General features: G+C 37.9%; 1 protein-coding gene across 7 annotated transcripts in view; it reads right to left on the reverse strand.

Annotated features, from left to right (window-relative positions):
* LOC149299842 (glutamate receptor-interacting protein 1-like) overlaps positions 1–17,477 on the reverse strand; it is a 206,876-nt gene that overhangs the window by 23,254 nt on the left and 166,145 nt on the right. For 3 of the 7 annotated variants that reach the window (XM_089486243.1, XM_089486242.1, XM_089486240.1), the window contains exons 5-11: positions 15,962–16,045; positions 13,889–13,964; positions 11,821–11,966; positions 4,509–4,656; positions 3,178–3,347; positions 1,592–1,738; positions 765–917 (exon numbers count right to left, since the gene is read on the reverse strand). In XM_089486243.1, coding sequence (XP_089342369.1) covers positions 765–917; positions 1,592–1,738; positions 3,178–3,347; positions 4,509–4,656; positions 11,821–11,966; positions 13,889–13,964; positions 15,962–16,045 — 924 coding nt within the window. Of the gene's footprint in view, positions 1–764; positions 921–1,591; positions 1,739–3,177; positions 3,348–4,508; positions 4,657–11,820; positions 11,967–13,888; positions 13,965–15,961; positions 16,046–17,477 lie in introns of all 7 variants that reach the window. The other 4 variants (XM_089486244.1, XM_089486246.1, XM_089486241.1 and 1 more) reach the window with 3 other exon arrangements.

A 17,477-nucleotide genomic window follows, 5' to 3' on the forward strand; every position in this document is an offset into this window, starting at 1 on the left:
TTTTAATCAAAACAGTTTCTCGGTCTATGATTGCTGTGTCACTTAGATCATGGTAAAGCACTGACCTATGGAAGTCTATACTTGTAATGGGAAGTCAATAAATATCTCTCTGAGAAGGTTCAAAGGAAATTGGCTGAACATTTTTTTCTCTCTACTTTCAGCACAGGTAGAAATAAAAACATTTATCAGAGATTTATCATAGGTTACCTCTGTCATATCATTTTGTGGGATATAAAATAATGCATTACATGTTTTCACTAAAATCATTGAATTTATGGTAAAAAGGCAAATATAAAGAGCCATTTAGCAAGGAAATCACTCATAATTGAGGCCTACATCACATTATAGTGTGCCAGTAATTTCCTCAATCCAGGTAAATTAGGCACTTGACTGCTAATGTTTTTTCATAAGTGCTAATGGAAGGAGAAATTAATGCTGAAATGTATTTTCCATTAAGATGTGTTGTGAGTGATTTCACATGTGACCCAGCCTTCGACCTCGCTTTAGACTCTCTGCTGCCTTATATCTCATCCAACTAAAACACTCATCATTAAGCATGCTTTGGATATTCAAAGAACCCTGTTATTAGATAAGGTAAAAAACACAAAATGTTAATGGAAGAAACAACAGTCTCTCGGGTTTTACCAGTAAATATTTTACCAATATAGTTTTACCAGAGATTTTCTAGGACGTGATTATGGTACCAGAACTTTCCTTTAACGGCTTTGAATAAATGCATGTTTGAAAAGACCAAGGAAGCTTACATGAGCTTTTGAATTCTTTCTTTTTCATTCTCCGCCTCATCAGGGTCCCTCGTGGACTGGTTGGGTACAGACTGCGAGGTAGGGTACCAGTGTTGAGTGAACTCAAGCTGTATGCACTCATGGAGGTAGGAGAGAAGGATGAGGATACCAATGCTGCTGTAAGAAAGAACAATTAGCAACACGCTTTCTCATCTGACATGGTTTATAGTCATTTTCTACGCATAAAACCCAAATCGTGTTTTGTAGCTGACAAGACTATAGGTGTTGCATATAAAAGGGATTCTGGTGTAAAGTTTGTATGGCAATTGTATTACTCCAGTAGCCAATGGAATGTTTCTACAGACTGGGCCATCTGTTAAATGCTATGGTGGTAACATCACAATTCAAATTTTGCGCAAGAATACATAACAACCATGTACTAGAGGCAGCCTATATAAAACACCCATGACAAACAAGACAACTGTTATTGACATTAAGCTGGGGCTTGACATCTGGATGTGTACGCACTGACACACAAGCATGCACATCACAACTATCATTTTCATTTGTGACATGCCATAATTAACACAAGTCTCTTGAACTCTGGTGCAAACATACTACACACCTGCTGTCAGTACAGTAACTAGGTTGTGTTGTGCGTGTGTTTTCCATAGCCCCCCAACCCAATAAAACGCGCACCTAGAACTCTCACAATACAGAATTTTGTGTTATTGTCAGAAGGATAGAGTGACAAAACTAAAAGTTTTCAATGCCTGGAATGTTGAAGTATGGTAAAGAACAGAAAAACAAATTCAAAAAGGAAAGCCAGGAGAAGAAAGGGACATTACGAAGGAGTTTTTGAGGAGGTGGTTTCTGGCATTTCATGGCTTGCGTCCTGCAATGATCAGGGTGGTAGGTGTTATAATGTTGGCGGCTGTGGCTGTTGGCAGAGGAGTTCCATGGAAGTTGCCCGTCTTTGTTCCTTTGAACCTTTACTGCCCGCATGAAGGGATGACGAGAAATTGGAAAACAAACAAAACAACCAGAGAAGAGGGAAAGGTAACTGAATTTTAATGAACAAGGCAGCAGCGAAACTGAAAGCAGCAAGCAAGAAGATTAGATGCATAATGGCATAAATCACCAGACCCCCATGATTACACACGATGTACACAATTATATTTAATCTCATTTTTCAAAGATGCAGAAAGAGCAGGTTCAGTGGCAAACCTCCACAAATTGTAACATAGAATAGAATAGAGTACATCCACAGGGCAGAGCACGTTATTCAAATGAAAAACAAATAGAGGCATTTGGCATTAACAAGGGCATGCTATTCTCAGAACGCTGGTGATTAAGGATCTATTTTGTGCATGGATTGGAACTTATACATATTCTATTTCATACAAGGACAGACTTGGCTGTCAACGCAGGACACATGGAAAGACTTGGGCGTTTAGTAAAGCAACATGGTTGTTTATTTGCAGATGGGCTTCCCAGCATATTTTTCCAAGCATTTCTTAATCAATTTTGCTTTTTCTTTTACTGTTATCACCATATGTTACTTTAGAAATGAGTGCCAAACTCACATTATCGCAATGAATGTCTGTTACCACAGTGCATATTTCACTTGGATGCAATCCATGTTTTCTACATTTTCCCCACGGAACCACAGAAGTATGCACCCCGTGGTACTCCAGACTTGCCCTCTTGTGAGATGGTTAGGCTGCTTTGCATATTAAATGTTAATATGTGTGCAATCTGTGCATCTCATAACAGCAGCTGGCATTTTTTAACAACATTAAGGATCTGATTTATTTTTCAGAATTCCTACTTACTGTCTAAAAGGATTTTATTAATCTGGTGCAACCCGTGAAATGTGTCTGAATGAAAAAAAAAAATGAATCTAATGCATAGCCTCAATAACATTTTTCTTCGTGGAAGTTAACATAATTTGTTTTCATACATACAGGCATCATATCTCAAAGGAAACGTTTTGCTGCTCAGCTTGAAGGCTATGAATCCCATCAGGTTTCATAATTAAAAGAAAAAGAGCATTCACAGCTTGTAGAATGAAACCCTGCGATAAAGAGCCATAGATGTTGGAAGGGATAAACACCTCTGACCTCTAGAACCATTATGTACCACAAGACTACACGTGCTTGGCTTGGAGGAACATCTCAGAGGAATAATTTTTACCTGGACATAAACGGAAACCTCCTGAAAGTTCTCACTTTTATTATCTGAGCTATTAGTGTTAATTTCACTTATTGTTATGTTTCCCTGGACGTACTACTCGCTATCATATTATCATGGGGCTGAGTGGCATTTACTCTGCAGAGAAACACCTGCAGGTTATTAGAAAATAACACAAAAAGGATAAACTGTGAACATGTTAGTTCAGCAGCGAGGCACATAAGGTTTTAGATTACCGTACCGTGATCTGGACCTTTTAATGCCAAGCGGGTCTGGTGGTAGGGTAAAATCTCGAGCTTCACATGCTCAGATGTGCTAGCTAACAGCTGGGTGGCCTCAGCCAACGTGCAATATTCCATACTTGTGCCATCCACCGACAAGATGTGATCACCGATATGCAACGCGCCACACCTGGATGAGAGAACAGTTCATGAGGTCAGGTTAAAACATACACACACCAGGTATTTTTACAATGAAGTTTTTGATGCCACACATGATATATACAGATCAACAAAATAATTTGTAAACCATTGTTGTGTTTCTCATTCAGATTAGCTGCAAGTAGTTCTAACATCAAAAATCTATAGTTATAGGAAATAAAACTAACAACCATACTATTGTAATGACACGCACCATACATTATTATCCAAGAAAGGAATCAGATTTATAATTTCTGCGAGGATGGCAACTTTGTTTTCACTTTAGGGGTAATATACATTTACATTTTATTAGATATTTTGTAGTTCTGCTTCAGCATAGAAACTCACAAAGTCTCACACTAACGTTTAATCCCATTGGATGTAAGGGAAATTGCATGAAAGTTCTGTTGAGTATAAGCCTGCCAAAAATAGATCCATTATTATAAAGTATGGATCACTATTAGGCAAATCACATACAGAAACTTTGATATTAATTCACACAACAAACCCAGGATTTTTCGTATTTATTCATCTTGCGTTCTCATCACCAAAAGATCCTCATACACATACTAAATGTCCTATGCACACACACACACACTACCATATATGTTCATTATATGTCGACACATTGACACACTGATGCATTAGTTAGTCTCTGTCCATCTGAACTTGTAATACCCAATGACCACTCTAAAGGGTGAAACTTTCCCTACTAGAATTAGGATTCATCCCGTACCCCAACAATGCCTTTGGAATACAGGCTGAAATACTGTGATCAGAAACATCAAACAGTAAATACCAGAATTGGAATCAGCTAACAGATAATTATGCAAGCACATTTCTTTGTCCAGGCAGTTGACTTTGAAAGACATGGTACAGGAGAACAGAAGAAGGCCTTTTCGTATGAGGGCACTGCATTTGGGACTGTCAGTGATGGTCCTGCATGGATGGAGTCACACTGGTTTTAACATGAAACGGTAATTGACTGGAACCTTGCAGCTACATACGTGATCTCTTCATCCTCTTGACAGAGTACATTCAAACAAGAACTGGTTCTTGCTTTAAGATAAAAATCAATAGAATGTTTGCTCCAGATGTTACATTTTGCAGTATTCCATAGTAAACTGTGAAAAAGTATTGGACTATAACTTACCTGTCGGCAATACTTCCAGATTTAATTTTGTCTATCACAATGACCTGTTTGTTGCAGTACATGGAAGTAATTAGAGCCACTCCAAGGTTAGAACCAGGAGTTTTGGCAACTTCCACGAGCAGAGGGCCAGAGGCACTGGATACAGAGTCTGCAATCAGAAAAACAAAATAAAAATCAGCCTTCATCGCTTTCAGCATGGCAGGTTCAGGTGTGACAGGTTTGCTTAAAGAAGGTTTTGTGTGCATTTATGATCACATTTTGTTTTGGTCACTGAATTAAAATATCATTAAGGTGCCAACTGAGTGCATTCATAGCTCAGTGATTTATGAGGGGTCCACACATAAATAGATTAAGGCAGTATGTGATAACATTCGACCTGAAGGAATAGACAGCTTGACAAAATATCTCAAACATAGCAGCTCCATACATGAGGCCAGGTGCACACTGGGAATTATAAAAAAAAAAAAGAGACAGGGCGTGTGCATGCAAAAAGATCATTACTACTAATGTAGTAGTAATGACTTTTTTGCATGCACACGCCCTGTCTCTTTTTTTTAATAATTCCCAGTGTGCACCTGGCCTCATGTATGGAGCTGCTATGTGTAGTGCATACTGTGTAGGGGTTTTACCTGAAGTTTGAGCATATTAGTAACTCAGATTATATAAGCAAAAAAAATATGTCAAGTAATGAAGTCATAATAGGTATCGTACACTCCCGGTCATAAAGTGTGTTAAAATAAATAAATAAAGTGCGTTCTAAAAATAAATAAATAAATAAATGTGCTTTTCAAGAAGTGTGGCTTTCCCCTGGTATGCTGCACACACACAAATGCTTTTCCCCTGGTATGCTACTTATTTTTACTCCCAGCCATTGATACCAACAGGGAAACTGCATTTTGGGGAATTACTGGATTACCGTATTTGCTCGATTATAAGACGATCCTGATTATAAAACGACCCCCCAAAATCTGAATATTAATTTAGGAAAAAAAGAAAAAGCCTGAATATAAGATGACCCTAAAGGAAAAAACTTTTACCAGTAAATGTTAATTCATGTAAACTATTTTTTTAAATAAAAGCTATGATTGAGAAAAATATTTTTTTTGTTTTTATTTCCTTGTATTTTCCAACCTGTCCCCCAGTTACGCACATCTGCCCCCAGGCTTGCCACTCCAATATGGCACTGTGGCCCATGATATGCCTTTTAACCCTCTATATGCCACTGTGCCCCATGGTATGCCTTTTGACCCCCCTATGTGCCACTCTGCCTCCAGAAATGCCTTATACTCCTATATCCCATTCTGGCATTTAGGGGGTTAGAAGGCATATTATGGGGCAGAGTGGCATATAGGGAGGTAATAAGGCATTCCAGGAGGCAGAGTGCTCTATTAAATGCCCCCTTAACGCCACTCTGCCTGCTGAAATGCCTTATACCTCCCTATATGCCACTCTGCCCCATAATATGCCTTTTAACCCCCTAAGTGCCAGAGTGGCATATAGGGGTATAAGGCATTCCAGAAATGCCCTATGCCCCCATTTAACACACACACGCACACACTTACCGGTGCTTCCAATTTCCTGCTGTATTGCCGGGGCAGCGGGTTGACGTCTCCTTCCGCTGCAGCCGGAAGGAGGTGGAGTTGGCAGCGGGGGTTTGTCTGCGTCCGTCGTGCATACCTTCCCCGGCTGTCAGAGATCAGAGTTCCCCGCACCGGTGCAGGGAACTCTGATCTCTGACAGTCGGGGAAGGTATGCGCGACGGACGCAGACAACCCCCGCTGCTAGCCACAACTCCTTCCGGCTGCAGCGGACGTTGTCTACGCGGGTCGCGTAGACGTCAACCCGCTGCCCCGACAATACAGCAGGAAGCACCAGTAAGTGTGTGTGGGGGGTGTTAAGTGTGGGGGGGAGACAGGATCCTGCAGCGGTGCGGGGGATCTGGATCTTAGTCTCATAATCAGACCTCTATTTGAGGTCTGATTAGAAGACGACCCCGATTAGAAGACGAGGGGTATTTTTCAGAGCATTTGCTCTGAAAAAACCTCGTCTTATAATCGAGCAAATACGGTATATTAGGTGATAAATATGCACAGTGTATATTTATATGGACTATATATAAGGATTGTTTGTGTGTGTGTGTGTGTGTGTGTGTGTATATATCTTAATTACACTCCCAATTCCAAAGTTTAGATGTGGGAAATCAAACCTAGGGCAAGCTTCCTGTGTAGTCAATAACTGCTGTCTACTGGAATCTAATTTCAATCATTGTAAATGTGCTATAGATACTAGAATTTGAACACCAGTTAAAAGCAAGTAACGTAAGGATATTTTTTTTGAGTTATTGCAAGGATCCATATATACGCTGTAATACGGATACTGTTTCTGTAGCTGAGAGGATTAGAATATGATATCTGCTGGAAGCATTACCTACTATTTCCCAATACAGGATGGTGAGTGTGAATACAAAGATTGATCAAGCAGCATTGAATATACCAGTTACACTTTAAATAAATATGATTACGATTTGGACACTATTATGAGATGAAGATGATATTCCGATGAAGATAAAGAAAAGGCAATATGGCGTATTTATACAGACGTGGATGGCTTGTTGATCATACCAGAGCATAGTATGCATATGAAAATGAAAGCAAATAATCAATTATTCATGCACACACGGTGTTAGTCATTAAAATATTTACACCATGACCGTAGGACTTACATGCTAAGCTGATTTATTAGACATTTAATGACATGAGAACTGCTAATCTTGTAGTTTATTAACAGAACATATCAACGCAGCACTGCAAAAGGCTTTAACACAGTACACACATTCATTCAGAGCATAAAAGTGGTTGCATATTTTAAATGGGCTTCCAATACAAAAAAAAGGCTAACTCATAATAGGAAAATAATAGAAATGAATACACTTCTGTTTCTTCCACCTACAAGAAAATAAGTGGTTTGAACAAACAAGAGATTATATATATATATATATATATATATATATACACACACACACACACATATACATACACACACACACACACAGTATATGTATTTGCCAGCATTGTTCCTATCGTAATCAAGCCTTTGCATTTAAATATAAGCAAGAAGGTTATAAGCACATTTAAATCATTTTTAACACCTAAGTATCTAATATGGTGATTACTTTTACTATTGTGATACTAGCAGTTTCATTGCACGACAGGAGTATACAAGAATACAAAAACAAAAATTAATAAAATTCATTAGGTGCTTTGTTATTTGCCAACCTATTTGATTCACTATAAATATAAAAGAACAATTTGAGTATCAAGAGCAGTGTCTCACATAACATCAATTTTCAGATCTTGTTAACCGCTCGCTCTCAGTAAGGCACTGAGTAAGGTTAGAGAGCCTTTTCACGGCTGCAATAACCAATGAACTTCCAGAAATGAATGTATTATAAATGACTCTGCTCCTAGGACTAATCAATGGATGGACAGTTCCTTTCTCATATTGCATACTATTTGATTGGAGCATCCAGAATAGATTTATTTCCACTCTTTCTTTATTATATTAGCCAAGGGTCATGACATTAAACACTCCATGCTGGAAGATGAATAACCTTCTAACTTAAAGTAAAGAAAAACACTGGCAGATGTTTCTTTACAAGATCTTACAGTAACCATTATTATCAAGGCCAAGGAGGCTACCTCTGGTGCCTACTATTATTACGCATTAGCCATGAAGGCGTAGGAGCATGCTTATATTGTCTCCAAAATAACCACGTCACCTTAAAATGATGTGATCTACACTGGCCTCTGTGAGCAGAGTTCATGTTTAATACTTTAGGGACAAGATAAAAAGCTGCAAGCTGTACTAGGCTGGTGGGTTCCCCACTGTTCAGCAATACTCCCTAATACTTAACTTGCTACAATTGTTTTTATTTGGTTGTGAAACCTTACACAATTCCAAAATGGCTTTTTTAGTCCAAACAGGAGAATTGGACCATGTAAAAGGCTATTTTTGTAATTATTCACATTTGTTAATAATTAAAAAACTGGAGCAAATCCAGGGTAAAGTATTAAACTGCAAAAGAAACCAAAGGGAGGTCTTTTGAGACAACCAAATTCAGCACCTTGCATTACAACTGCTCCAGGTTTTGCCTTTATAAATATGACCCACAATGGCAACGGTATCCATCAGGAAGCTGTTTTAGCTCAGGTTCTTAATGTTTTGTACAGTTTCACAGGATCCTTGTGTAGTAAACTCATGATGTTTCTGATCATGCAAACCATTTACTTACAGATATTTACCTACCCTATACTTTAGCATGGTCTCCATTAGTTTCCCCATGACTGACATAAAACTTACTGGTCTGCAGTTGGCTGAGTCTTGCCTGCTACTATTTTATGTGAAGTACTACAATTGGCAGCAGCAGTCAGGTTTGAGGAAGAGGGAGAGTGGGAGGGGGTTAGTATATGTATGTGTGTGTTCCTTTCTCCTCTCCCCATGTCCCAGTTAAGATGTCCTATCCTTGCTTAAAGGAGAAGTGTCCGAGGATTTCGGCTCCTCACTCCTTCCCTTGTGTTCCTTGCCTTGTTCCCTGTCCTTTGTTGTGCCCTGTATCATGTATTTCTTGTCTGGTTACGTTCCTTGCTTGGTCTCCCTGTCCCTTGCTTGCTATGTTTCTGTTGATACTCTGCTTTAGCTTCCACACTCCCAGCCTGTAGCATCCCACATGTGAGTCTTGTGCTATGTCTCATGCCTGCTCCAGGGTCCCTGCAGGATTTAACTTTGCTTCGTTTTGGACAACATCTGCTGCTATGTCAGGGTGCTGGTATGTGGCTGCACAACCCTAGATGCCCACCTGGGAGAGTGCAGTCGCCCTCCATCAGGCCCTGTCCAACTCCACTACTGCGCAATACCTCCTGAACTCCATCTTTGGGCGCTCTGGGTCATTACAGTCGTCTGTATGGACCCAGTCCATGACAGGGGGGGCTGTCATCTTATTTCTCGGACATATATTCATAGCAGCTTTCAATTGGATTTTAACAATCATACATTATATTTATAAATTGCCCTCAGATTCCTTGGTGCTAAAATTATACCCGACTTGTAAATGCATCTTCAAACTCTTTTAGGTAAGCAACATGAGCAACAAATTACAAAAAAAATCTAGGACACCTTTTGGTTTAGTGAGCTTTCATTCTCATGGAGTTAAATGAAATGTGAGCCATGCACTGCAAATCACCTGCAAATGAAAAGGTAGAAAAGGTAGGAACGGATGTCTGAAAAATCTTCCACTTGAAGTTAGAACAATTTAATACCAATGACTTCATAATAAGCTCACAGTCAGGTGTTCACACCTAACTAACTTGTTTAAACTAGAAAAAAAAAAAGATATTTTAGTATAGAGAGCTATAGCCATTGCTGGGGCTATATAAATTAATCTTGGCATATATCTACTGTAATGGGTCTGATTCAATCACTGTACTTGAGAAAAAGACAAGGTAATGGGGATGTTCTATGGATATGATGTAGGGAAGTCACATGGCTTTGCTTAGTACACTGGAAGGTTAGAAAGTATGTAATGATATTGTATATGAACATATATCATAAAACAGGCAACTTCTTATAAGTTGGCTACTCTTGTCTTTGGCTCTCACTGTGGTCACCAAGTTTTATGAGCACAATTGGCAATCTAATCCACAGCAATACATCTATTAAATCCAGGACCTCAACTAATGTAAAAAGAAAAAAAAATCCAGATGCTCCGTAGTCTACCTCATATTATGGTCAACCAGCCTTCAAAGCATCATGGTAACCATACTCCATAACAGCTGGAGCGTTTATGTTACTGTTGCATCCAATCTACAGACTGCTAGGGAACATTATAGATTGGCAATGTATTTTTCTAATTAAATAAGAATGGATGCGTTAAAGGAACGTATATGCATGGTAGCTAGCTCAGAAAATAAGTGCACGTTGCTGGAAGATAATTTTACCTTCGATCTCACACTCTGAGCTACATGATAGATTAAGAAAAAAAATGTGTAATTCATTGTCTTTCTTGTGTTATTGAAAAGCCCAAGAGGAAAGTTCATTTTATAATACTTTTCACATGCTCTGCTGGAGAGACATTTAAACACAATAAGGGCAGCACATCCCTCTTTATTATGGATTGTTGTGTTCTGTTGCAATTAAACCAGGGCATAAAATTAATAAATGTCGCAAATGAATGATGTTTCCATTGGGAACTGGATGAAGCCATTACAGCTGACTGAGACGTGTGAAAGCATGTTATGTACTCTGGTGACAGTATTTTTTTATGGGACTGTAAAACAATACATCAGTATTTATAACCAAGGCATGGGGAAAAAACAAGTATGTACATAATATAAAAGAACTAAGAAAATCCCTGATTTTCTACACAAAATAGCCTTTCTATAATATTCTTCCATACCACTGTCATATTAGAAACTTAACTGCAGTCAAAAACAGTATATAGTGATACTAAACATTCTGAATTACTATACACCAATCACAAGAAGTAGTATGCCAACTGCACCGGAATGCATTTTGCTGCATGCATATTGGAGCATGCATTCTTTAGTTACTGAGGGTGGAAATTGAGACTTTCACTGCAAGTGACTGCAAGTGACTGCCTCTACTGAGAGCAGGTAGCATTCATGCATAAATGTCCTGCACATACTCAGTAGCACTTCTACTGAAGTCCCTGAAGCAAGACTGCATGCAGGTTAGCAAATCATCAGTGCTCGACATAATACATGTGATTGACTGATGCTACTCACATTGATTTCAAAAGGAGCTCTGCTACTGTGGCCTACAATGGGTATTCTACTGAGCATGTGCATTATTGCATACTATATTGAGCTGCTCAAGGTCAGTAATGAAGTTAAACCCAATGATGATTGTTTTAGGATCTAAAGCATGAGCATTGGTGGCTCAGTAAGTAGTTGTCTTTCAGACCTGCACTAATAAAAGAGCAACCTGGACCAAGACAAAACAGAAGACCAGCTCTGTTGGGTCTTTACACAATGGATTAAGATGATCATTTAAGCTAATCAGTGCATTTTGCTGAACCGATGACTGATATTTAGCTCACAGAAAAACTGCTGCATGTGCACTTCCAAACATTTAAAACAAAAGGAAAAAGTGTACATGAGGCCTTCTACATTAAAGAAAGGATGGAGAATGAACGCATTAAAACCTCCACAACAGCTGCTCCTGTGGCTAAATGATGAATGATGCTGAACTTTAAACAGAGGATCATTACAAGACCGATGCCCATGCCCTGGCTTACCCATTACGGAGATATCATACTCTATCAGTAAGGTTGCCTCCTGGCCGCACTGCTTCAGAATACTCATGGCCTCTGCATGCGTTGTTCCATGAAGGCGAATTCCATCAACGCTCAGCAGTCTGTCACCTGGCTTAATTGTGCCTTCTCTAAAAATGGATGGAAAAAAAAACAACAATCTATCAATTTTATGGAGTGTGGTTAAGAGGTAATAGCCACTCACACAAAATAATTCACTCGCACCACTCTTGACATTAGTCCCATTTGCCTATACTTAACATTTACCTTGATAGTTAATGAGCTTGATGCCACACAGGAAAATAAATTACTTTCAGCAAAAGTGATAAAGGTTAATACTGTGAGGAATTTAAACATGTATGGGATTGGCATAAAAACTATCCTGAGTCTAAGATGAAGCCAAGAACCGATTAACGTTGGAGTCCAGACTAGATGGGCCGAATGGGTCATGTCTGCAGTCAAATTCTATGCTTTGTATATTATTCTAGAAATCAAAGATGGAAAAGTAACTGCATTATCCTTACTTAGACTTAAATGGGATGGTACAATATGATGTAACTTGTAAAATAAGCTCCATACGGCCACTACAAGCTAAATTGGTTTATGGAACAGTAAAATTATATGAACCTAAACCATGGGTAATTTAAAATATATTTCTTTTATAAGAAATAAAATGGGTTTAAATATATATTACCAGTTAGAATCTGAGTTGCCTTCCTAATTTTTTAAATAAATATTACAAGGTAATTTGACAATTAAACACTATGGCCGGACCTTACAACAGCAATGGGTATAATTCATAACATTACAGCTCAGTGTAAATTACTGCAAATGAAAAAAACAATAAAAATATAATGACCAGCACTGGGCGTGATTGATATTACCAGACTGGAGTAAAAATGTAAGGGTAAGTACTAGCTAGCGAGGATTAGTTTGTCGTGGTTGGATCTCAGTGATTTCACAAGAAGGACATAGTATCCTTCAAATTGCCGCGATCCTCCATAAATAAGAATTCAACAATTGGAGGAAAGGGAAGATATGATATTTGCTTTTGCTATGAAATAGTGCTATGACTAATTGACAATATTACTGCATTTAATAGCTCTTTCACTGCTATAAGGAATGTATCTTTGTATTCAGTACAAGTCTTCACTACTGCTGCATACAAAAATAAAAAACCTCCAAAATTAATTTTAAATAATTGCCTTAGAACATTGATTCAGTGCATCTACTGCCAGGTCTTTCTTCTTTTGCACTTAATTGAACATGTACCAAGATGCCCACTTAAAAGAAAATAATTGTGCTGTGTGCACTATACATGTACTGATAGTTTCATTTTTTACTAAACATGTTGTCAGAAGAGCTTCATGTTTAATAATCTATACTAAAATCTGTGATTAAAAAATAAATAGCAGCGCATAATTTTTTGAGCCGTATTACCACATATAAGAAACATCCATCATTTCCTGAGCTCCTAATAGCAAATAATCAGATAATAGCTTTCTCTAGAGATTAAGAATATCATATTTCCCATCATGCATCTGGCCTCCTCTACGCAATACGCTCCCAAGATCTTTGCAACATAGTTTCTGATTGTCGAAATACATTTGTGATAAGCTAGAACGTTTACTCTAAGCATAATCACTGATTTTCTCCAGCTAGGTCTGTTACTGAACATTCTCAGACTCCAAGGGGAGACAAACAGCTTCTAATCTCCATTTGTTATTCTGATTTCATCAGTCTGGTTAGCTAGAACGTCTTCTCTTGCTATTGTCTCAATACCGTTGAAGAATGTTTACTATTGGTGGCATATGTCTTCTGTGCTGCATTATATAAACCAATGGTGATTGTTGATAACAGATGCAAGAGAAGCATCACAACAAGGGCAATACATATCTTCCTTTGACTTTCTTGGCAGCGTTGCTTTTAATACATAGTGAGGATGACTTTTACATTCATTATGTGCGCTTATAACATTTGATGCATAGCTTATCTACTCGCACGCCAGAATAACCCCAATCCATCTGTATTGCCGCAGAAAGATGTATTGTACCTGTCAGCTGGTCCTCCAGGTCTAACGCAAGTTATTACAACAGGACGAGATTTATTTCTGTCCTCGTGTGCTCCTCCTGGAAACGGTGAGAAAGAATCAGCTAATAGCTCCAAGCTTCTGCTTGCCGCTTCATAACCTGACATACATTAGTCTTTACGATTCTACACAAACATCCCATTACAAGGCATTCTAGACACTAAACATTCAGCTGCAGGAAAACAAATTAAAATAAATGAAATATCTGATTGAAGAAAAAAAATACATCAAAGTTTAAAACAAAGAAAAGAGAATAATGCTCAAAATCTCCCGTAACAACTCAAATTAAAACATTACGTTTGTTACAAAATAAACTATAAATTAATGCACAGACACCTCATTAACACACAGCACTACCGTATATTTTACCCTTCTAGATACATGGGTCTGCAACAACGTATTGTTCAAGCAGCTAAACAAGTTTAATTTTTAAAGAGAAAAACTAAAGAAAAAAATAAAGATAAATGTTAACACACACTTTTGGCATAATATTGTTTCACACAACCTTTTTTCTTACAAAGTAGAGTACGATACAATGTGTACGTATTTATGTTGGGTTAATTTTAAAAACACAACATATCACCTGTCACCACTCATAGTTATAATGATACCTGGAAACTTCACAAGTTTGGCTTCCCTGGGTCAGGATTTTCTTTCTTTGGGCACAGGAATGGGGTTTGACTCCTCTTACATGTCAGTAATTATCCTACCATGATTTTGAGATTACCCCAATCCATACAAGACCACATAATTTTTGTGTTTATACTAAGATGAGCTTGTTTGAACATGAATAAAAATGCACATTTATATAGCAGTAACAGATTCCGCAGAGCTGAACTATGGCATTTGTAACTCACACAGAGGCATGATAAAGCATGCCCGTTTATGGATGGATATCGGTGGTTTAACAGAAACATATTTAACAGGTCTTTAGTGTGTGTAAATAGTTTTATCATTTAATTAAACTCAAAGGCAATTCCTCAACTAACAATCATTCTAAGCACTATACGTATTTTTATGTTATCTGCGCAAGGTGAGTGTAAAGCTCCAGAGAGGTATCTAATACCTTACACTATGCCTCATTATAGATTTAAAAAGCTATTTTATCAGTCATTAGCGGACTATTCAAATAATGCAAAAAGTGCAAATAAGAAACCTATTAATAACAAGGGGATGATATGACCTTGCAAACTACAACATCTATTAATCTCAGCACAGAAAACAGAATTCAATGTATATAACATCTCTACATTTTAGTATCTACCATTCCCCTATTAAGATATAATACAAATCAGCCATACATTAGGCATCTTTTTGCTCTACCCCCTTTAGATCTTGAATCAAAATTAAAATGACTAATTACATAATATTCTTATGACATTGCATGTTGTATCTGTGCCAATTCCACCTTGACTAATCTACAACTCATAATTTAGTAGATAACATTACTTCCCCAGTTGTGGGGAAGTCCAGCTATGTTAAGCAGCGGCGTCTTTACATCTGTGCTGCCCTAGGCCTAACCCCTCTGACAGCCCTCCGTATTGCTAACAGGCCGTTTGGGGAGATCAGTGATTTCCCTTTTAAATGGCCGATTAAGTAGTAGCGATACACAAAGCTGCCCCCCCCCAATATTGCTCCCTGTCTCGTATGGACATGCTGGCCTATGCAACTGATGTTAAGACTATAACAAGGAGACCCATTTAATTAGCAAAGTAAGATTTGTTTGGGGGTAGCTATTCCTCCTGTACAGATCCCCTATAAACAATTGACACATTTCCTAAACAAGTTTTGTGCATCATCATTTAGTGTAATGCTTACAGTGAGAATAGATGTAGGCAACATACAACATAAAATCAGAATTCATAAAAAAACTAATATTCCACTGTGTGATGTGAAAGGGTTAAACTAAATAATTTTGCAAGATTTCAGAAGAGAAAGTCGGAATGAAAATTGAAAAATCCAATACTACTCGGAGTGCTAACATACTTGGATATAATAGAGCAATCTTTTTTCAGTGTCAAGTTAGAAATTACTTACCTCGTATTACAAATCCAAAGGTGTTGCCTTCTTTGTGTAGAGTAACTTCCACTGTTCTAAACATCACCCCTGATCCTTGTATTGCTGAGAAATACAAAAAGATGAAAAGATAACTATGGAGCATTGTACAGACAAAGAGAGGAAAGAGGAACAGAAAGAGCTGGCACACATTGTTGGATAGACCCAAACATCTCACACCAGGGCTACTAAAGAGAAGGCAGTTCCCAAGGACCACCACCTGCTTTTCAATTAAAATAAAGTACAGTTGCGTGCTGCAAACCTTTTCAACCTGCATGGCATTATATCAGGAACAATTCCACCAAAGACAGCCCTACTACTGTCTACTGCTAACTAAAGTTCCTTATATAAAAAAAAATTTGGAAGGTTTTTATGGAAGGAACTGTACATAGTAACAAGAAAAGGTAAGAAAACTGTTTTTTGTTCATTAATTGTTCATAAAATGTGATCTGATCTACAAGTCACAATTATAGACAAACAATGTGCTAATCGAATAACACACAAACAATCATAATATTTTATGTCTATATTGAACATACCCATTCACAGGGCTGGTGGAAAAGTTAAATGTATTTAATAACTGGCTGAACTTCATTTGGCAGTAATAACATCAAACAAGCTTTTCCAGTTGCTGCGGATCAGACCTGCACAACGTTCAGGAGGAATTTTGGATCATTCTTCCTTATAGAACTGCTCAAGCTCAGCTATATTCCTAGGATGTCTGGCGTGAACGTTTCTCTTGAGGTTATTCCACAGCATCTCTAATGGGTTAAGGTGGAGGCTGTCACTGGGTCACTCCAAAAGGCAGATTTTTTCTTACAACATTCTGTAGTAGATTTACTTTGACTCATTGTCCAGCTCCATTACATAACTTCTACTGAACTTCAGTTGGCCAACAGCTACCCTGAGTCTAGGGTTCTTTTTCCCCCCTGATTGAGCATTCTGTGTTGTGCACAGGAAGAGTGCTAAATTGTCTCCATTTGTAAACAATTTGTCTAACTGTGGACCGATTAATATGCCGTTTCGGATTGCTTTGTAATTCTTTCCAACTTTGTTTAGACTCCAGGTTTTGCCAACTTCCGACGTGATTAGTCTAGGGGTTCACATACTTATTCCAACCCACACTCTGAACGTTTGAATAATGTATTCAGTATGGACAAGAACAATGCAATAATTTGTGTGTTATTAGTTAAAACAAATTGTGTTAAATATTGTACCTTAGATGAAGATCATATCATATTTTAAAATACATTTATACACACATTCTGGTAATTCTAAAGTGTCCACTTACCTTTTCTTGCCACTGTTTGTCTGTGACATATTTCACATATATCACACATATGTAATATGTAACTAATTTTTCATATTCGAAGGGAGTACTCACCTGTCCATGATCTTAGGCTAACTAATAGGGTAGTTGGTGATTCATAATCACTATTAAGGATATTTATCCCATACCTCTCATTTAGGAACTCTTAAACTAAGAATTGCCTACAGG

The sequence above is a fragment of the Sceloporus occidentalis genome, unplaced genomic scaffold (assembly GCF_023333645.1).
Source record: "Sceloporus occidentalis isolate IW3139 unplaced genomic scaffold, rSceOcc1.0.p SCAF_28, whole genome shotgun sequence".
NCBI classification, from domain to species: domain Eukaryota; kingdom Metazoa; phylum Chordata; class Lepidosauria; order Squamata; family Phrynosomatidae; genus Sceloporus; species Sceloporus occidentalis.